Here is a 21,219-nt window from a genome sequence, read left to right as displayed (position 1 = left end):
TCCGTTGCCTCGCCTCACCGACGTGAGCTCCCTTGGACCGCAGAATTTGGAGAGTTTTTTGCTGTTACACAATAGCTCTAAACACTCGAGACCGAGTAAAAAATACATTACACGAAGCTTTCCTATATATCTTTCTCTCTCTCTCTCTCTCTCTCTCTCTTCATCTTTTTCTCTTTCTCTCTTCCCGTATTTTACCTCCCTCCCCACTTTCTTTTTCTCTCTCTCTATATATATACTATCTCTCTCTCTCTCTCTCACCTTTTTTCTGTTCCTTCCGTAACGTTTATACACTCAGCGTATAGTGTTTATTTTTTTTTTCGATTTTGTCGTTTTTTCTCGATTTTCATTCTAGCCGCGTTATACAATCGTCGTCGTCGCGGTGCCGCCTATCTAAGTCCCGTTAAAAATGGCGCCGTCCAAAGCCGTCGCAAAAGTATCGAATGTGGCGGTGGTGGGCAATCGAAGGGAATAACGTCGAAAGAAAGAAACAAAGGAAGGGGTGGTGGGTGGTGAGGGGGGTTGTGGGCGGGAACGGGGTCGGGAGACTAAGGCACCGCCCGGCTATCAACCCTAACCGCGCTGCGCGATCGAGCAGCTTTTGATTGGGGCCGCTTGAGTTTTTTTCCGTCTCTTGAGAGATACGAAGACTGCGCTGTGTGCTACTTGAACGATTTCGATCGGCGAGAGAGTTTGCGGACGCGATCTCGAATTGAAGACGGAGACTGTCGATCCTTAACTGGGTGGGGGGTGAAGGCTTTCGATATTTTCCTCGAAGCGAACTTTATCTAAATTCTTTTCTTCTTCTTGGAAGTTATCAAGCGTTAAAACGACTCGACAGCAGCATTGATAATTATAATTTCAATGTAGCTTTAATATACTTTGAAACTAAAAATAAGGCGATGCTGTATCAGTTGCGCAGGAATTCGCAGGAGTGTTTCAGAGAGACAGCAACGAAATTTCGATTTCCTCGCCCAAGGATATAAATGAAACGAAAATAAAATGGGGATACTAAAATTTTATTAAAACTTTCGACATTGTGCCACGCAGATTTTGAAGGTGTTAGCCAAGCTGCGGATGCGTAAGCCAAAATTTATAACAGATACGAATCGAGCAACATCGTGAGAATATAACTCTAAGAGACGAATACATTCCTATTTTATTTTTTTAAAAAAAAAAGACAACCCACCAGTCGAGGGTCGAGGCAGATCGTACCCCGCGAAATAGTTGAATGAAACCTCTGAAACGTTCAAGACGACGGCAAGCGCGCAACGGGCAGCCGTAGCGATAGAGAAGCACGGATCGGCTTCGATAAATTCTTCGGGGACGCTTAGATGGATCACCCGGTTCCACCCTGTACAGAGTCGATCGGCGCCGGTAGGGTTGACAGCGGGCGACTCGAGGGGCTTCGGCAAGTTGCTAAATAAATAGCTTACGCGCGTAGAGACGTTAATATGGCGTTCTTTTTTTTTTCTCAGTGCGCCGCGAGAAACGGCCGCCGCACTGATCAGCGATAATTTAGATACACACACTTAGTTACTCGGTGAAGGAAACGATAGTTAACGCTCGTTATTTCATATCCAGCAAGCACGAATATTTTGCGATATTGTGTTTATACGTAATTATTTACCGACAATTAGTCCGTCCGCGTTCGCGTGGCTCGCGGGCGACACTGACATCGGCGCGCGCGCGCGCGCGCGTCCCGACGCTTCCTTCCGGTTCTCGACGCTTCCTGTCGCCTCGCCGTTTTTCTTTTGTTTTTTTTTTTGGCAACGGCGCGTTAGTTTTCTCTAGTCCCCGCGGAGAGCCGACGTTTCGCGAACGACGCGGGTTCTTTTTTTTCTCCAGAGGAGAGGAAGTGGTGGACACGCTGGCGCTGAACGGGGAACCATAGGGGTTTTTTTGGGATTAGGACACATCCATCAGTTAAAAATACCTTAGCCACGCTATTTAGTGTGATGTCCTCTAACTAGTCACGCTCGTTACTGTCGCACCGAAAGCACCACTTTATAATACACCCTAAACGTCGTCTCCTCCTCGACCGCCTAAATTCGGGATTAGTCAATTCGAGGCGCGTCTGAACGATCCTCCTCCTACTCGTCATCAACATCATCATCATCTTCACATCGTCATCATCGTCATCTTCACCAGCATCTTCATCATCGTAATCATTGTCTTCATCATCTTCGTCATCCTCCTTCTGCGCGTCGGCCGCTGTCGTCGTCCATTTCCGTGATCCTCGTCCTATCATTGGGCCATTCATTGTTGAGATTCGCGGTTCCGTGTCCCCCTTTTTCTCACTCGCGAACCCACCGTACCACCGTCCTTCTCCATCCCTCCATCTCTCTCTCTCTCTCTCTCTCTTGAAATTCTCTTCTCAGGGCCACACGTGATTCGTTCCAAGTACGGTCCGATCGCGGCCACACAAGACGGACAGACAGGGGTGTACACACGGTTTAGCTCCACACAGTAAACATCGACGATCGTGACACACTCGGCTCGACCTTATCCTACTGGAAAAAAGTTTCTACGTCAATGTAAAGCTATATATTGACTAGTTTCTCTCACTCGGTTCGCCCTCAACGACGAATGGCCTTGGCTTCCGGTATCCGACCCGACCGATTCCGCGGCGAATCGACCTTGTCACGATGGCACCGCCGTTCACGACCACGTTCCGCGCACCGGTCTCCATCCCTCTTAAACACCCTCTCTCTCTCTCTCTCTCTCTCTCTCTCTCACGCTCTCGCTCGCTCGATATCTCATCGAAGGAACATCATCATCATCGAGCATCATCCACGCAGACTGCCCCGAAGACGGGTCCCCGGAACGTAACTCGCGGCCCTCTCCCATTTTCACCACCGGTGACCCGCGCGCGAGTCACGCGACTTCGAGCCTTTTACGCAACTACACCCTATCACGTTACATAATAATCGTATTAACGTTAATGTTTTTGGCATCTTCGAAATACACAAATAGACTTTGGTATAAAACTTTTTTTTTTCTTTGTTTGATAGTGTTCAAGTGCGTGATACGACGCGCACGCGCGCGCGCACGGCGTACAACAACGTCGTTTGACCGTCGTTGTCGTTTTCGTCGTCGTCGTCGTCGCGGCGCCGTGGCCGGTGTGTCATTCTCCTCCGCTCGTTCGCACCAGTGGTCGGCGTCGCGTCGCCGCGCGCGCCCCGAAAATTCCTGTTTGCTTCCGCTTTGTTTTGGACAGTTTCTCCCGTGCCAGGAGAGGAGGACTTAGTTAGTTCGACCCGCGGTCGCCGATCTAGCAGAGCTTGTCCAGCCACCATAGCTTGCAGGTGGGCGCGCCTCTCCTTCTGCGGCGTTTCTTGCTGGACGGGTCGACCGCCTTCTTCACGAACCTGATGTTGTACGGGTCCTCGGCCAGCTCGGGGTACAGCTGCGCGTCGTGTATGTACTCGCCCTCGTAGTTGGACGCGGACCCGGACTTCAGTATCTCGTCCTGCTCGGCGACCATCCACTCGATCGTGGACGGCGTGTTGGCCTTTAGAGCCTCGCGCTCCCGGTGCCAGGCCTTCCGTATGGCGGTCGCCTTCGCGTGGTGCAGCAGTCTTTGTTTCTCTTTCTCGGCGGTGGTGCCGTAGCGCAGGTTCACCACGTAGCTAGCCCCGTGGATCTTGACGTCGATCAGCGAGCTGCTGCCGCTGCCGTTCTCGCTCTCGTGGAACGTGGTGTTCACCTGGCCGCCGAGCCGCTTCAGCTGGCCCCTGTCCTCGCTCGCCCGCCAAGTCTCCTCCTTCACGAAGTAGAACGCGTCCTGCTGCGCGCTGTGCACCACGAACGTGAACGGCAGGAAGTACGACCGGTTGAACACGGACGTGAACACGTCCCTGTAGATCGCGTTCGCCGTAGGCACGCTGGATACCACCGCCAGGCCGTCGCCGGTCCTCGACACGAGGATCCCTTTGCCGAACGGAGGATCGGCGGCCGCGCCCAGGCGGCTCGGGATCAGCTCGCTGGTGTCCTTCTTCAGGGCGGACCGCGGCGGCGCGGAGAGGCTGACCGCGTCACCGGAGTGTCTCTGGGCGATGTGAGCCAGGAAGCCCGACTGCACGCCCAGATTCCTCGTTCGCTTCTTCTTGCCGAAGATCGAGGTGCCCGGGTCCAGGGCCGGCGGCACCAGGCTGTCGGGCAGCTCGTCGGGGAACAGTTGAGGCGCCAGGCTCTTCAGATCGTAGCCCAGGTGCTTCAGCCATGATATGTGGTCTGGAAGACGTATTGAACAGAGGTTGGTATCTGTGTGTGCCCCTCGGACAGATATTGCGGATGCTAAATCACGGAACCGGTTCCTATTGGAACGCTACAGACGCCATTTGGTTTCAGAAGCCAGGCTTCCGAGCGCATCAATATTGACCCGAAACCTATGCAAGCCATTAATCTTGCACAAAGCAATTGATCGCCGAAGATGCGACGCGTCCTTACCTGTGGGTTGGTTTGGTCTGTCTGTGTGCCTGACGTCAATAGGGTCGTTCCCGTTGAACCTATACAAATGCAGGTGAGTCGGCGTGTCCACCCTGTCCAGCACGTTCTCCCAGAGAGGCGACATCCATTGGCCGATCAATGGATCGTAGACTTTGCCGTTCGGCATGTGCACCAACGATGTTACCTGTTACCATAATTATCATAATTTTTACGAGTCTCGCGAATCCTCTACTTCATCATCAAAGCGACTAGCAAAAATCACTGTACTCTAATGAACGTTCTCTCACCTTATCCAAGAGTCCTCCACAGAAGTCGACGGGCAGATAAAGATAGGGGTTTGAGTCGTAAACGATATGTCCGTAGGGTGATCTCATGATCTCTCTGATGCCTTCACCGTACTGGCTGAAGATCATGATGGGTGTGCCACACTGATCGGTGGCGATGTAATACTTGTGCCTGTAGACTTGCGCGTAGATCAAGTGTCCCCTGTCGTCGTAGACCAAGGACATCAGTTTGCCGTCGCGCGGGCTGTAGATCTGGCTGACCTCGTGAGGACGTTTTTGATTGTTGTAGAAAAATTGAGTAACATTCCCATAGTTATCCTTCCTCGTAGCCAAACGATCCAAATGATCGTAGTAATAACGAACGTCGAAGCGTCCGCGTTTGGTGGCGCGAACCAAAAGACCTTTCGCATTGTAATTGAACCTCTCCTCTCTAGCATTTTGCACCACCAGTCCTCTGTTGTCGTACTTGTAAAGACCTTCCCCAAACTTCAGTATCCTGTCCATGTTGTTATACTCCATGGGTATCGTGTTCCCCCTGTAAGTCAGGGACAGCATGTTCCCGTTAGCGTCGTACTTGAATCCCCACGGTTCCTGCGCCTCCACGCCAGTCAACTGGCCGTCGCAGTCCCAGGTGTAGTTCTTCACGTTCGTGTACGTGTTCACGGCGACGTTGCGGGTGTAGGTCCTGGTCTGATTGATGCGACCTCGGGAGTCGTGGGCGAACTCCATCCTGAAGACTTCCAGCTGATGGATGGTCAAGGTGACTTGCGTCTCCAAGTACCTCTCGTCGGTGATTCGCGAGAAGAGCGCGGTTCCGTCGGACACGGTGGTCTCGTTGGTCTGCGGCCTCGCGATCTTGAACTGTCCAATCTGCTCCAGCATGCCGGTCCTTGGACTGTAGGCCATGGTGTGAGTCGGCAATGTCTGACCCCCTATTCTGCCCTGGACGTTGATCAGCCGGAAGTTCGAGTCGTAGTCGAAGGTGAATTTCGCGTTGCTGAGACCGGTCTTCGCTCCGAAATCGATGCGTTCTTCGACCAGCAAGCCGGCGCTGTATTGGTAGTCCCACTTGTACTCGACGTCCCTCTCGGAGTGGATCACCTCCGACGGCAGACCGCTGTCCGTGTACCTGATCTCGCTCTTCCCGTCGCCGTGCACCACTTCGGCTAGTTGGCCGGAAGTGTGGTATCTGTAGACGATCCTCGCGCCGTCCCCTGGGAACACGGTCTGCAGCAGGTTGCCGTCGTGGCTGTAGTGCTGAAGGTAGGCTCGGATGCTGCCCGGAGGTGTGTACGTCACCCTCAGGAACCCGAGTGAAGCGTGACAGGAGAACGAGTGTTTCGTGCCCGACGGAAGTATAATATGACGGAGACCGCCGTCGTCGTCGTACTCCAAGGAGAAATGCCGGTCGCTGGCTAGCGTGATGTTCGAGAGGATGTTCAAACTATTGTAAGTGTATCGCTTGGTGCCATCCTGGCTGTTGGTCACTTCAGCCAGCTGACCATGTCGATCGTAACCATAAGACTCATCGGAGACACCCCATTTCCAACTTTCGATGCGATTGAACCTGTCGTAGGTTATACTTAAATTGCAGCCTTGTTCGTGAGGTTGCCAGACCAACGGTAGCCCAGCTAGATCAAAGGTGACGGTCAGCAAAGGGTTTCTAGTTTTGTCGTAGAACGTTTCTCGACTGAAAGCTTGCTCGAACTCTACCACGATCACTCTTGTGTCGTTCACCCAGATCTCTCTGTTCAGGGTCTGCTGGAAGTGGCTGACGTCGCCGACTAGGTTGTACGTGGTCGTCATAGTGTTCGTCAGCTCTCCTAGGGACATCAGTTGGTAGCTCCACATTGGTAACATTTCGGCTTCGACTGGTAGAGCGGCTTCCAATAGGGGATGCTTCGTTGTCGGGGCACTGAGGACTCTGCCACCACCAGGGAGCAGGACCTCCAGGCTGCTGTTAGTGAATGCGATGGCCTTCTTCACCTTGGCACCTGAGGATTTTAATTGGTCTTTAGAGTCTGCTATTCGCAGTCTAAATGTCTAAGTATTCTCGTATACCCTCATCAGACTTTGTCTGATTATTTTATATTTATGTATAAAATAACTAATATTTTCTTATTTTACAATATGTACTTATACATAAGCATGTAATAATTAGACATTTATATAATATTATTATCAATGATATTAATAATAATAATAATTAGACATTAGACATATTTGCATTTTTATCTTACTAATTATATTTTTATCTCACATAGCAGCACTGTGCGATAATATAAGATTAATCCTTTAACTCTTACCGTCGGTAATGGTCAACACCTTCGACCTCTCGTTCTTCATGTTGAACTCCACGGCTCGCTGCTTGTCGCCCTTCGACAGCGCTTGCAGAGGAGCCGAGACCTTCACCGACAGACCCTCGTCGCCAGACAAGTCTGAAGAAAGCTTCAGTCTCTCTCCAGTAGGTAGAATCACATCCACGACGCGGCCAAGTCCGTCGTAATTATAAATATACGTCTCCCCGCCCTGCAACAAACACCATTGTTGAACACATTCGGGGCCCAGAAAACCCTCTAAGCGTTCATACTTACCCCTGATCGACTGGTCAGCAAGCCCGTGGACCCATCGTATCCAAGAATGATCTCTGATCTACCCCTTTCTGTGAGCTTCTCCAAGAACCCAACAGCCGAGATCTTGAGACCAGATTTGTGGTCCTGGGTGTTCTCGATAGAGCTGACCACGCTGTTATAGTCCCTGAGGAACTGGATCTTGTTGCGAGCGCTGTCAGTTACGGTAGACAATTTCCCCAGGCTGGTGTTCTTGCTGTACAGGAACGAGTATCGAGTTTTTCCGGAAGTTAGATCCTTGGTAGAGCTGTGTTGACCGTATCGATTGAACACGTAGATTTCATTCGTAGGCGGGAACGGAATATGGAACTCCCCGCTCTCGTCGAGATTCGGTAAATAAGGTTGCAATGCCAGGATGTGCAGGCTACCTTGGTCAGCCACGTGCAGGATACCATCGGGCGAGATAGCGATCGCAGAAATAGCCGTGAACTTCGCGTTCGAGGATAGCAGGGTCTCTGTACTACTAGTGTCATCGGTGCAGGAGCAACTTTCCAGATCTTTCGTGCTGGGTGTGGTATTATTGCACTCGCACTGGCCTCGCAGCCTCTCCTGCTGCTGACCAGCGAAATGAGACATCTTCCCAGAGCTGTCCACCACTCTGATGGTGTTCACCCTGTGGGAATCGCTCTCCGCGATGTACAGTTCGCCGGTCGGGCTGAAACTGACGGCGAGAACCGAGCCCAACACCTCGTCCGTCTTCTTCGGATTAGTGACGTTGGTCGCGTTGACTTTCGGCGTCTCTCCGTCGTTGCCGTTGCTGTTGCTGGCGCAGTGCAACGGCGTTCCGGCCACCACCCGCACTTTTAGATCGCTGGTGAGCTTCAGGACTAGCCTGTCGTCGATAAAGTGCAGGGAGCCGTCGAGCGGGCTTAGGGTCAATCCCGTCGGCCATTGAAGCTGAGCCTGGTGCGCGGATATCGCGCCCACGCACGGCGCCGGCGACCAGTGGTTATGGTGTCCGTGGTGACCCACCAGAGTGTGGATCACGCCGTGGGGATCCACCGCACGGATGTTCCTGCCGTCCGCGATGTACATCGTTTTGTCCGCCGCTATCGCGATGCCTGGAATAGGGTGCACTTATTGGTTGAGGATAAGACTAGGGTCTTTGGACATTTATTCTGGCGGATATACAGAGTGTCAGAAAAATATCTAACAATGTAGAAACGGCAGATTATTCCTAATATTGAAGCAACTTTTTCCTTTATAAAAAAAAGAAGTCGTAATTTTTTGAATGGTTGAAAGTTGAAGTTGCGAAGCGGTTACCTTTCGGATGAGCCAATTTAGCGCGAATGGCCGGCCCCTCGTCGCCGCAGTGACTCTCGTCGCCAGGGATGCATCTTTCGCCGCTGCCAACGACAGGTTCGATGTTGATGCTAGGAGTCTGTACAACGTCCAGGGTCAACGCCTTCAATATCTGATGCTTCTCAGGATCGCTGATGTAGAGATGACCATCGGCCGGGGAGACGCACAAGTAGTACTGATACGCCACCTGTGTCGCACTGAAAAATAAAATTATGCGCGTTCACAAAAACTGCTGTGTACACGCTGTGCTTTATCTATATAAAGCGCAAAACCGCTATAGTATCACCCTACGGTAATGCCTCGCGGATCCCGGCGAATTTCCCGAAGCAACACCGAGAGACCCACCTCAAGATCAGAACAGTGTAGACATTTCCCTCAGGCGTGATCCTCCTGACAAGATTGAAATCACCGACGTAGATGCTGCCGTCGGGTCCGCTGGTGAGCGCCACGGGCGTCAGCAGCCTCGCGTCTTTGGCGAGGCCGTTGCAGTCCTGGCAGACGAGATTCCTCTGCAAGCCGGTGCCCATCACGACCTTCACGGTCCTCGGATACTGTTTTAGGTGTAGCGTGGTGCCGTCTCCCTTCTGCAGTATCCCCTCGTGGAAGTTGTAATGGTGATGGATGTCGAGGCCCCATCCGCCGATGTCCGAGATGTCGACGTCGAAGCCTTGCATGCTGGCCGTCTGCGTCTCCCATATCACCGACGGGCAAGTGGAGTGCTGATAGCCGATCGAGATCCTCGCCTGCGCCACGCCGTACACCTTCTGCTTGTAAACGTTCCGTTTGTTCCAGGCGAACGTGTGGGTCAGGTTCGGGTCCGCCTCGTACGTCTTCGTGTGCAGCGAGCCCTCGATCTCCACGTGCACGTGCACGTGCGTCAGCGACTTCGGTATGAACGGTCCGGTCAGCTGCATCCTCACCGTGGACAGGTAGCCGGCCGCCTGGCTGCTCTGGTACATCAAGTGGAGGTTCGAGCCCGGGATCGCGATGCTCTCCTGGACGATCTGCAAGAACGGACGGTCACTCGAAAATGTTGTTTACGAGACCCCCGCGAACGGAATTTGAATTTTAAATCAGCCGAGGTTCGGGGGCGAACAGCTTCCTCCGACGGCTGCGCCTTCAGTTTCGGGGGCACAGATGCGGGCGCGCACACCGTACGGAGGAAAGCTGCTACGAAGTGTTACGCCGCTGTTATGCAGCCACTCTGATCTTGCATGCGTTTCGGGAGCCGCTCCAAATAACAGATTGGAGTTTGATGGCTCGCCCCTGGCCAGCGCTATAGTCGCTGGACAAGATACGGATGCTAATGCCGGACGAATTTAGAGTACGTCGGCTGGATGTCGCTTTTCGGATACCGTTCTTTCTGGTTTCGAAGGGAAACGGGTGACTTGGAAATGGTTCGGTATTTTCAATCTGATTGTCGTGTGGATAAAGTCAGTCTACAGCGTTAGTCTACATGCACCAGTCGAAGAGAATTTCTAGACAAAGATTACATTTTTTTTCTTGTTAATAATTTTAGTAAATGGCTCGATTTTTGTAACGTGTGTCTAAATTAATATATAATGTGATATCGTGGTTAATAGATTTCAATATGGGGTGCATGGAGACTTTTGTGACCGATTGTAACTGTAGACCTCTCTTAATATAAAATTTAACTCGACACATATTATTTTTGACACTGAATCTAACATAGTCATAATTCTACCATTTTTACAGGCTTGTCAACGTTTGAATAAGTCATATTATTGAAGCTAGGTTTACAACAAAAATGTTACCGAATGCAAATTAATTCGATCTTCACATTTTTGTGAGCCAAAGGGCATTGATCAGTATTGCAATCAATATGTTTATTTTGCGTAAAAATGCATACAGAGACTAAGTAAAACATCAATGCTATCAATAAGAAATAAATGAGAGGAAAATTTTACTAAATGCAAATGACTTCGATCTTCTCACTTTTGTGAGCCAAAGGGCATTGATCAGTATTGCAATGAATATGTTTATTTCGCGTAAAAATGCATACAGAGGCTAAGTGAAACATCAATGGCATCAAAAAGAAATAAATGAGAGGAATCGATCGAGTTTACCTGACTCTCCGCGAATACCACGCTCTTGCCGGGCAGCCCGCCCACCTTTTCAGGCATCCACGTGCTGATGATGATCGGCCTGAGCAGCTCGTGATCGTGCTCGAGGCACGGCCCGTGCTCGCTAAATAGTCCCATCGAGATCCCTGGGAAGCCTATTATATTGTACGCCATAAATGGTAAGGAACTTAAAAACATAAAACACTTAAGGACGGAACAAAGACGGCACACACGATCAGCATATTGTCACGGGCGTGGGTGTCCCTGTACGCAGAGATGATCAACAGCTAATTTAAGAGCACGTGCTCGCGAGAGAGAACAACGAACGAACCAAAACAGAAATCCGACGAACATATTCAATGAAATTATAACAAACAAAATATTTATCGTATACATAAATAATGCGCGGGATGGATTTACTGACGCGCGACAGAATTATACAGAAATTATTAGTGAATTATCATCGACTGTTTGTAAATTGTGAGGCCACGTTTGCGAAACCGGGTCAGTGATTAATGATTACGATTACTAATTGCAGGTAATCTAGTATCCACGACTACACGATTCGCCGTGGTAATCAAAGCAAATGTAATCGCCGGGCATTGGCAACTAGATAACAATAATCGTTAATCGTTGCATACTACGGATTACAAATTACTGATTAACCATTGCTACCGTCGCGATTACGTTGATCGATCAGTTCTGACATTGGAAAGCGTTCATCTTCGACGAATTATTTTCGCGATTGCGTCGACTTCTTTAATATACCCAAGGGACTCTGTTCGAAGCGTTTTCGGTCAATGATTTACGAGTAATTTTCGGTCGTCACGTTTTTGGAGGAGACTCGGCCGGCGTCGGACTCATGTTTAATGCATGTGTCTCCGCTATGAAAAGCTTCTCAGCCATTTATTCGTCTCGTTAACAGAGGGGTCAGCGGAGGGGCGACGATAATGGGCAGCCGCGATATAACGTGAACGAAATACGTAAAAAAAAAGAGAAAAGGAACCGAAAAGGAAACGGAAACATAATACGGGGGTTAATACTTACCGACAGCTGGGCTGGGGGGTTGGTTCGATTTATGGGTTTGGCCGTCCATGTTAAGGGTCATCACCACGGGAGGCAGAACCACTATTTGATTCCACGGCACGAACACCGTTCTCGTAAGGGGTTTGAAGGGGCTGCGCTGGAACTGAAGCGTCACTGCACCGCCGCCGTTGACCAGCACGTCAAACCTGATCGAAGTAGGTAAACGCATTTCACAAACTGTACCACCGCCGTTTCCGGTATTACGTCTCGCGCGGGGGCCGTCCCACGCGATCGATAAAGGATACCCAAAGCCGGCCCTCCTCGGCCGTGACCGATTCGAGCCGGCCAGTTTTCGATAACCGAAATATGACTGTCGAGCATGATCGTCGGACGGATCGAGAAATACGGTGACGTCTCGTCGAACCCTAAATTTCTTTCAGAACCACGTTAATTAACATCTTTCGCTATTAATTGATTCGTTAATAAAGCGAGAGGATTTTTCTTTCCCGATCGCCTTCGTTTACTTTTATTCGACAATTTTGGGTGACAGAGGATCGAGATTTTATTTCGATTTGGAAGAAACGATTGACATTTATTAACCACTTAGATGCGTCGATATTATTTAGAAGAGAAATTTTGTTACGCGTTTTATTGATCATACTCGGTGTAGTTATTTTGTTAATTGTTCTAAAATTATTTTTAACCGTGCGAAATTTATGAATATGTTCCCGTAATTTGAGAATGGAAATCAATGGGAGTCAAGAAATAAAAATCCTCTCGTTCCATCACGGAAATTATTAGGAATGAAGGTATAATAATCGACGCAGTTTTGAAAGAGACCGTAGTGCAAGGGGTTAAGGACGAAACAGTCGTAATCAACGTAGCTCTGAAAGACATGATAGGGCAAGGGGTTAACATCTTGAAATCTCTCCTCAGGTGTCCCTATCCCAAAGATGTCCCTATCGTAAAGATGTCGCTACCCCAAAGATCTCCCTATTCAAAAAGATGTCCCTATACAAAAATCTGTCCCTAATCAAAAAAGATGTCCATAATCAAAAAATGTGTCCCTAATCAAAAACTTGACCCCGAGCCGATGCTCGAGCGGTCCGGAACAAGGTCCGCATATATTTATCGACGGCGAGGGCGTTAATAGCCGGCGATCTATCAGCGCCTAGCCTCCCGGAATTCATTAAAGGTGAATGGGGAAACGGTTTCGAAGCCCGGGTCCGAGTTTCGGATTACCCGACGCGGCCCCGTCAGTCCGACGCGACCCGGGTTCGCCCGGGATTTCGTCGCGATACAATCTCGCGTTCGCAGTTTCACTGTATTATGGTAAAATTTCGACAGCTATCGGGAACCGAATGGTGGCGGCAAAGAGGGTTGGAAGCGGGTGGTGGCAGTGGGCACAGTCGACGGGGGGGGGGGGGGGAGAGTGGGACGGCGATGGGGTTGAAGGGGGGTGGGGGAGGGGCAGGGGAAACGGAGGTCGGACTAATCACGCAGGTTTGCACGGAGTAATTAGGAAGCTTTCGACATCATTAGCTGGGGCTTTGATGTGGTTTGCCGGGCCAACTCCTCCGGCTCCGTGTTTCAGGATTATCCTCGCCGGGATTACTATATACCTGGTTCGATATACATATATAGGTGTTGTACGGCGTCTCCATCCAACCCACCCACCCTCCTCCCTCCCTCCCTCCCTTCATTACAATGCAGCCTTGATCCTATTACGAAGAACGTCCAAGCTGGCGTGCACGCTTCCCGCCTATCATCGTGCGCAAATACTAATGTCACGCATACGGTTTCCCGCCGATCCGCCAACGGGGAAACTATCGTCCGCGCGCGGAAAGGATAACGCCTGTATACCCTCCACGCCTTTGTTACCGCGTCGCGCGATCCTCATGCGGGACACCCCCCCCCCCCCCCCACCGGCGCGCCATCCGAGAGGCCCCTATTCCGCGCCACCGAAATATGCCGCGTTCGCGCAACCCGTCGAACATGTGGGTCGCGCGATACGCGTTTTCGCGACCGGTTCTGTCGCGGACGGATCGGCTTAATTGCCGGTTTCGGATATTTCCGTGTCGCAATCGAGGTGATAGAGATGTTGGGCAGAATGCGATGGTTGTAACGCTTTGATTTTTAGAACGCGATTGTACCTAAACTCTTATAGTTAGAATCATAATTATTTCGTGAGATCATAGTTATCTGAGATTATTCGGTTATAGCGATTTGGTCGTCGGTTAAGAGGTTAAGTAATTATCAAGTTATTAATGAAGTATGAGAAGTGGATGAAATGTTAAAAAAGCATTTATTATGCGCCATTCTTTGCTTTTCATTTTTATTTACGTCAAAAGGTGTCTAAATGGCTTGGTATACTTTTATATCTATGGTTTCTTTCTCAGTTTTTCTAATTTTTCCCTGAGGCATTCTAAATATTATTTGATAGCAATTTTGAATTGATTAGTTAAGGTAATAAATATAGGTACTGATTTAAATTATAAGATGAAGAATATTCAATATCTATAATATAACCCAAAATATTGAACGTGTTACAACCACCTCTCTCTTACAACCACCATCGATCTCCCCTATTCAATCAACCACAGCACTCGAAAAATTCGAAAAACGATTATGGCAACGATTTGTCTGCAATATTAACTAGTTAATTTAACATTTGACCAACTAGCAATTATTAATAACTCTCAAAAATCTAATACAAATAATTTTCCCTCAGTAACTTGCTCGTCTCAAGAATTATCTTGGACAATAAAATATAATATCAAAGCTGAGTTATTTATTATTTATTATCAACGAGTTTATTACAAATGATATTTCTCCGAGCTTCCATCTGATACCCAAGGCTATTCTATTGTTAATTAATGCTACACTGTGAAGCGCATTTATCAAGATATCGCGCGACAACCTGAGAGGAATCGCTAATGCAAAAGCATCCTGCAACTGATACAGGTTTCACGGGCGCCAAAGGTTGACGCATGCGTCGCAACACGTGAGAACGTGTTTAGGGGCCTTAATAGGCCTGAGAGTCCGTTGTTCCTCGAAGAATAAAACATGGAAACTCGGCTCATCGGGGTGAAATTTGAATCAATGATTCATCGTGGCTCTTTCGATGCATCTGTCGTTTTAAAGTTTAGATACATCGCGTTTTATTGGAATTATTTGTCCAGGCTGCATTGCGAGAAGGGAGGTTGTCGACTTCCAATACGTAGACAAAACTGCGAGTTTTGTTCCTTTATGGGGAAAATGGTAGATTCGAAACTATTCACGAAATTTAACCCTTTGCACTCGAAGTCCTTTTAACTATGAAAATAATTGTTCTGGCTCATATTATTTCCATTTCGTGAGGTAAAGTTTTATTTTTATTTTATACAAATGAAATTGATTCTTGCGACAGTTTGACTGTCAACAATTTATTAGATCTAAACTTTGTTAAAAATTATTTTGAATAGAATAATTTCAATGGTGCCTCAGAGTCGCCACTAAATTGAAAACGGGCCACCGTAAATAATTGTACAATAATTTTTAGATCCACTTCATCTAAATCTCGACAGTAATTTATCAAAAAAATTGACTCGAAGTTAAAAATATTTCCTGACTCTCGCAAAATTCGGGAGGCCAGGTTCCGTTAGCAAATAAACGGTAGAATTAATTCGCCAAACACCGAATCCAACGGATACCGTCGGAATCAACAATATTTGTTTCGGCAAATATTGGTCTCGGGCCGGCAAACAATTCTTTATGGAATATAATTTCACCGGAAGCTAGCTACTGAATAATAACGATCGACTAGTCTTTTGGTAGATACTGTACGTCTTTGACCGCGTTTCGTACAACGGGCTAGAGTGAATGCAATGCGAGAGCAGTGAATGCGTGGCTCGCTTGTCTACGACTCTCTGCTAACAGGCGTCTTGTCACTTATCTCTTGATTAGAGAATAATGTAAGCCACGTCACCTTAGGCACCCGGTGAATTGAGATTGCGGAAATGGTACCTTTGAGGAGACGAACCGAAGAGGTTCAACGACTCAATGAAGTGGTTCATCTAGTTGACCGTTTAAACGAACGAAAGGCCGTCAGGCTTCGAGCACCGTTCTATAGACCGATACTATGCGAGCTCGTCTTTGTATCAGTTCAAAAACTCTATACTTGAGCGAAGAGATGAATATTTAACCTTAGAACGACCCTTTTCTATTCTTTAACATAAGTGAGAAGGGATTGCGAGCGATTCGATATTAAATCTTAGTGGCCATGATATTATAAACTATTCTCAAAATATAAAATATAAAGCACGACATTAGACAAAGAAAACCTCAATATTATAGCATTTATTTACCAGTTCCTAAACAATTTAAAAATATATAATCGTCGGCAACTCCGCGTGGTCGTTCCAGGGTTAAATTCGACGACTTGTCAAAGACTTGTCAGACTTTGAATTTATAGTAGGTGCAGCATATTTCGGAAAATACAGGCGAAACCCTCAATCTAATTCCGGTATTTTGCAGATCAACCGGGAAAGGTCGAAATTACGATCCAGAATACTTGCTCGAAAATAAAAATAGTATCCGAAATATTCTGCACTTCCCCGATGGTTTTCGAGGTGACGCTTCCGAGTTGAGAACGTTATTATTACTGGCGAGATCGATATTAATCCTTTGCGGTCGGAGCCATTTTAACTTGAGATCCAAAATATTTTTCTAAAATTATAGCGTTTCCATTTTAAGTAACATGATGCGTTTTGCACATTGTAGAATTGATATTTGCGACTCTTAGTTAACAGGATTTTAATAATTTTTTGTATGCAAGTCAACTTAATAAAAATGAGTTTGAAACGTGGCATGATAATTTTCAACGGCGCCATAAGACCGCAAAGGGTTAAAATTACGAGAAGAATCGAAATAAACCCTTTAGAATGTTTATAAAATTAGGTGAAAAAATTGTACTTACCATCCGTCGGCTCTGGTCAATGTGAATCCGAAGCGGGAGTCCCTGTCCACGGACACCCGGATGCCTACTATTCCGATTCCTTGTTCGGTTACAACTTGTCCTCGCATCACCGCCACTCGACTGTTACAAATCAAAAATATATCCACGCCTCCGGAAGTCGGATCGTATCGTTGATCCGTCGCGCCGCGGAATGCTGATTCGAATCTCTCGATTTAAAAAAAAAACTCGGGGGGGGGGGGGGGCGACGACGAGCGCGATTCAATTAACGCTGCCGACGACGCGTCGACCGCCGCATTTTACAGAAACAGAATATAGCAAATGTTGCTCGGCGAAAGTAAAAGAACGGCATGCTTAAAGTAACCCTTGCGCTGTGTTTGGCTAGCTGACGCAAAGATAGTTGTCGCTTTACATTGCAGGAGTTTGTTAGCTAAGTTGACTTGAACATTGCAAGAATTGCCATGCGATTAGGTCTACTTTCTTTATTGGGAATTAATTATTTGTGCTATGATTTATTTAATAATAGCGTTGATTAGCCTTTTCTGTTACTAATTGTTACTTTTTTGTTACTAATAATTTTGTTAGATAAAAGATTTATATTTGTTAAATAGCAAGTCTTACTTCAGTGTTTAAATATTAATGGCGGAGGGGTAGAATTTAACTTCGACTTGAGAGAGTACGAAAATTATTTGGAACTAGGCTATTCAAATATATAGGGTAGAGGGTTAAAAGCTAAATAACATTATGGAAAGCAAGTTTAATACTCTTTAGCATGATTTTTAACTATTTTAGCTATGACAAAATTCGAAGATTGGAATTCTACTAAATTCTTTCTGTTTGCAATTTAAGGCTAATATAATACAGAAATCTGACATATAATTTCCCAAAGAAAAATATTCTGAATAGTAAAAAAGGTACTTTAAAAATGTAGTTATTAAAATTAATTGCATCTTAGGTGATTATCAATTACATGGCTATACTTGTCGTTCATTTTGCTATCCGGAAACGAGCAAAGACGTTTAAGCCTCTCAAGCAAATTCTAATTCCCCATGGCCCAGTTCCGCCGATCGGCCGTTTCTATTAGACCATATAAGAAGATCAACATTAATCATACACGGGGGCCACATCCCACGGTTTATTTTCGGACGACCTAATGAATACGGGGCCATCAGGAATGACGAGCGCATAAAATTTGCAGAGGTGTATCGATCCTGCAGAGTCCAGCGAGCATCTTCGTCGCAGCGGTGGCCGACCGCATTTGGTGAGCAACTTCGAAAAGACATGCAACTCTTCACGGCGTTCAGAGGGGTTGGCGAAAGAACGGAACAGAAAATCGGAAAACAAGCACGAACAGGATTCGTATTTCTCTAAATATTGTTGCGGCGGCGGTCAACGCGTCTAGCTGCATCTTGGCGAGGTCCCGGCGGCTTTCGTGCGCAGATCGAATCAATTTAACGAGCGATGGTCCTCTCTCTCTCTCTCTCACTCCCAATCTATCTCTCGCGGCGCGCGGTTGTATCCTAAGGGCAGACGGCGAGAGCGCGAACAATCGATTCTGTCTGTCAAATCAGCTTCCGCGGTCAACGGTTCAATGCGATCCAATATTCTCACTTCGCTGCCAATACGATCCGCAACTCCATTCGAAGGCCGGGCGGCGCTCCCCCGGTCGGTTCGCGAGAGCTAATGCCTCCGCTCGAATCGGGAAGCGATACAAATTGATTTTACAAACGGAACAATGGGAGGAACACGGCGGCGGCGGGAGAGAGAGCGCGCGCCCGCGCGAGAGAGCTCGCGGGACGCCCGCCATTCAGCGTTATCTCCGCACGCGTCCTCCTCGGCATTTCTATATACCGTTTCTCTATATGTACTAGTGTAGTCGTCGCGCGCGCGTGGTCGTCGGGTAGTATCTCTGCGGGCGCGCGAGTATCGGCAACGAAGCGGGAACACGTACGAGCTTTTTCTTTTTTTTTTTTGCTTTCTTTCTTTATTTTTCGTTTGCTTTTGGTTTTCTTTGCATTTTTTTTGTCTCGTTTTGTTCATTCACTTTTTTTTGTCTGTTCGTTCTTTTTCTTTTCTTTATTTTTGCTTCTATATTTGATATTCTGCTCTTTTTCTTTTTTTTTTTCATTCTGCATGTTCTCTGGTTATTCTATTTTTTTTTCGTGCATTCGGATTGTTGCTTATCTTTTTTTTTTGTTTGTTTGTTTGTTTGTTTGTTGCTTTAATGCTTGATACAATGTACATATGCTTTTTTTTTTTGGTAATGCTTGGGGTGCATCGGGTCTCGTGTCTGCGAGGGGGGGTGGGGGGCGGGGTTTTTTCTTTTGTGGTACGCAAACAGTACGTTTCTCGAGCACCGTGCTTCTCGAAAAAAGTATTCTCGTGGGCGGGGGGAATCAAAAAACAGTAGAACGAATATTTGTGTACGTATATGTACGTATAAATACTTTTTAATTGTAAAATGTATATACGTAGATATAGATAAACATATATATGTATGTATAGAGATATATATATCATTCGGCAAACAAACAAAGAAAAAAAAAAGAACTATCATCTCGACTGAGGCAGATAAATTAAATAAGGGGCGGCAAGTGGGCAGTGGGGGCGGCGGGCAGGGCGAGGGTTGAACTTTTTCGTTTGTTCGGTTACATTTCATTTTCATTTTTTTTTCTTGTGAGAAGTAAAGAACGCATGCATATAATAATAAATTCATGTTCAGTCGGATACGTAATAGGCGAATAATGAAAAAGATATGTGGTTAAGTAATAAATCTGAGGGCTGGATTATCTGCGATATATATATATATATAAGTTGGAGAGTATGTTTAAGCTGAATAATATCATTTAAGCGAGATCTGTGTTTTGTGCTGAGATATAATGAGATCGATAATAGGTAGGTAGATAATAATAATAATAATAGTAATAATAATAATAATAATAATAATGGTATATGATGATAATAAGAAGAAGAATATATAAAATATGCGGTGTGTCGCGCGCATGCTTACGCAGCTTGTTACGGTGCCCCTTGGATCGCTGAAGTAACAAAGCGAGAATTAAATTATAAGGTTATGTCTTTAATTCTAATCGGTGAACGAATCACGGGCGAAAAGAATGATGTAACGCGTTGGGGCGAGTTTCGCTCGCAGGATTGATTCGGTGATTTAAATAGCCCGCGCCACGGGTCGATGACCTCTCTGACCTGACCTGCGGCAGACTTCAGAGCGTTGCAAGGGACGGGGCCGCGAAATTTAAAAAATTCCACGCTGCCGAGAATTTTCATGCGTGTTCGACGTGGAATATTCAACGCTCAATTATCAGAAATGTTTTAAACATTTTCTGAAGGAGAATTCAAAGAAATGCTGTTAGAAATATTCTCAATATTCTAAATATTCGTCGTACTTTTAATCACTCTCTAATATTAATTATTAATTATAATTTGTAAAATGTGAGATTAAACGTCTTGAAATATTTTATATAATTTTGCTCATTAATATACCTCGCATTTCAATTTTTTTATTCAACGCTGTCTCTCGAGAACTACCCCTTTCGACTTTATCTGCGACATAACCTGACTTTATCTCCGACTCCACACTTCTTCCAAATCACTTTCACCGTATTTGGCTTTCACGAACCTACACCTTATCAATAAAACACTGCTATTATTTCTGCCATTCTATTCTGTCCTGTAATTGGCCCATAAATTTTGCAACGCTCCGCTAACAACCCCGTAACGAAACCATCGCGATAAAAGGGTCCGATAAGACACCGGGGCGGTCTAACAGGCTGTATAGATGCGTTCGTTATGTAAATATATATATAATATTAATCTGTCCCTAAGGGATGCGTATGGGGGTGTCATGATTCGTTCTTGGAGGATCCGTGCGTTTTCACCGTTGGAAAACGCTGGTCGGACCTGCTCGTCCAGGAGGATCAATATCGCGCGCACCCTGCCACCGATTTCGGTGACACCGGCGGGTGGATCGAAACAGCAGTTGTCCGATGATCCTCCAAGCACGAGCACAGCAAAAGGTGGCAGGCACAGTCGTCACTACTGGTAAAGTCCAAAACCAATAAGTATCTGAGAATATGGTTTCCAGAAAAAAAATGAAAGAAGGTGAACGCAACGGTGAACCCAATCGGAAAGAACGGAAATATAGTTTGAACGGATGCGGTTTCTATTAATCGAACGGTCCCGGACACAGCGAGATCATTGTTACGCGCGATAGACGACACCGAGACGGCCTGGACGCGGCGCGTCGCCTCGGGCTTGGTTCAGACGAGCGGCTTCTTCGTCCTGATCAACTGAAAATCAAAGTCGGTGGTTCGCGAGTCCGCGGGGGTCGTTAGTCGGGTGACGCTGGAACGGGGGAAGATGCGTTCGCGTGTGGTCTTTTCAAAGCGTTCCCGTCTTCTGCGAGCAGCGCGACGAGTGACGGAGCCTTGTTCGCATTTCCGAACGATTGCGCGCAGAGAACGACATCATAG

At 47.0% G+C, this 21,219-nt stretch overlaps 1 protein-coding gene across 1 annotated transcript in view; it reads right to left on the bottom strand.

Annotated features, from left to right (window-relative positions):
• Positions 1-1,000: 1,000 nt before the first annotated feature.
• Ten-a (Teneurin-a transmembrane protein) overlaps positions 1,001-21,219 on the bottom strand; it is a 611,676-nt gene continuing 591,457 nt past the window's right edge. The window contains exons 16-25 of the mRNA XM_078188214.1: positions 16,733-16,852; positions 11,797-11,981; positions 10,753-10,904; positions 9,011-9,669; positions 8,627-8,862; positions 7,328-8,424; positions 7,040-7,262; positions 4,737-6,727; positions 4,450-4,633; positions 1,001-4,233 (exon numbers count right to left, since the gene is read on the bottom strand). Of these exons, the coding sequence (XP_078044340.1) occupies positions 3,272-4,233; positions 4,450-4,633; positions 4,737-6,727; positions 7,040-7,262; positions 7,328-8,424; positions 8,627-8,862; positions 9,011-9,669; positions 10,753-10,904; positions 11,797-11,981; positions 16,733-16,852 (5,809 nt within the window). The 3' untranslated portion in view covers positions 1,001-3,271. The remainder of the gene's footprint in view (positions 4,234-4,449; positions 4,634-4,736; positions 6,728-7,039; positions 7,263-7,327; positions 8,425-8,626; positions 8,863-9,010; positions 9,670-10,752; positions 10,905-11,796; positions 11,982-16,732; positions 16,853-21,219) is intronic.

Source organism: Augochlora pura, chromosome 2, assembly GCF_028453695.1.
Source record: "Augochlora pura isolate Apur16 chromosome 2, APUR_v2.2.1, whole genome shotgun sequence".
Classification (NCBI taxonomy): domain Eukaryota; kingdom Metazoa; phylum Arthropoda; class Insecta; order Hymenoptera; family Halictidae; genus Augochlora; species Augochlora pura.
The sequence above is the reverse complement of the archived record's forward strand: the minus strand, read 5'-3'. Positions and strand labels throughout refer to the sequence as shown.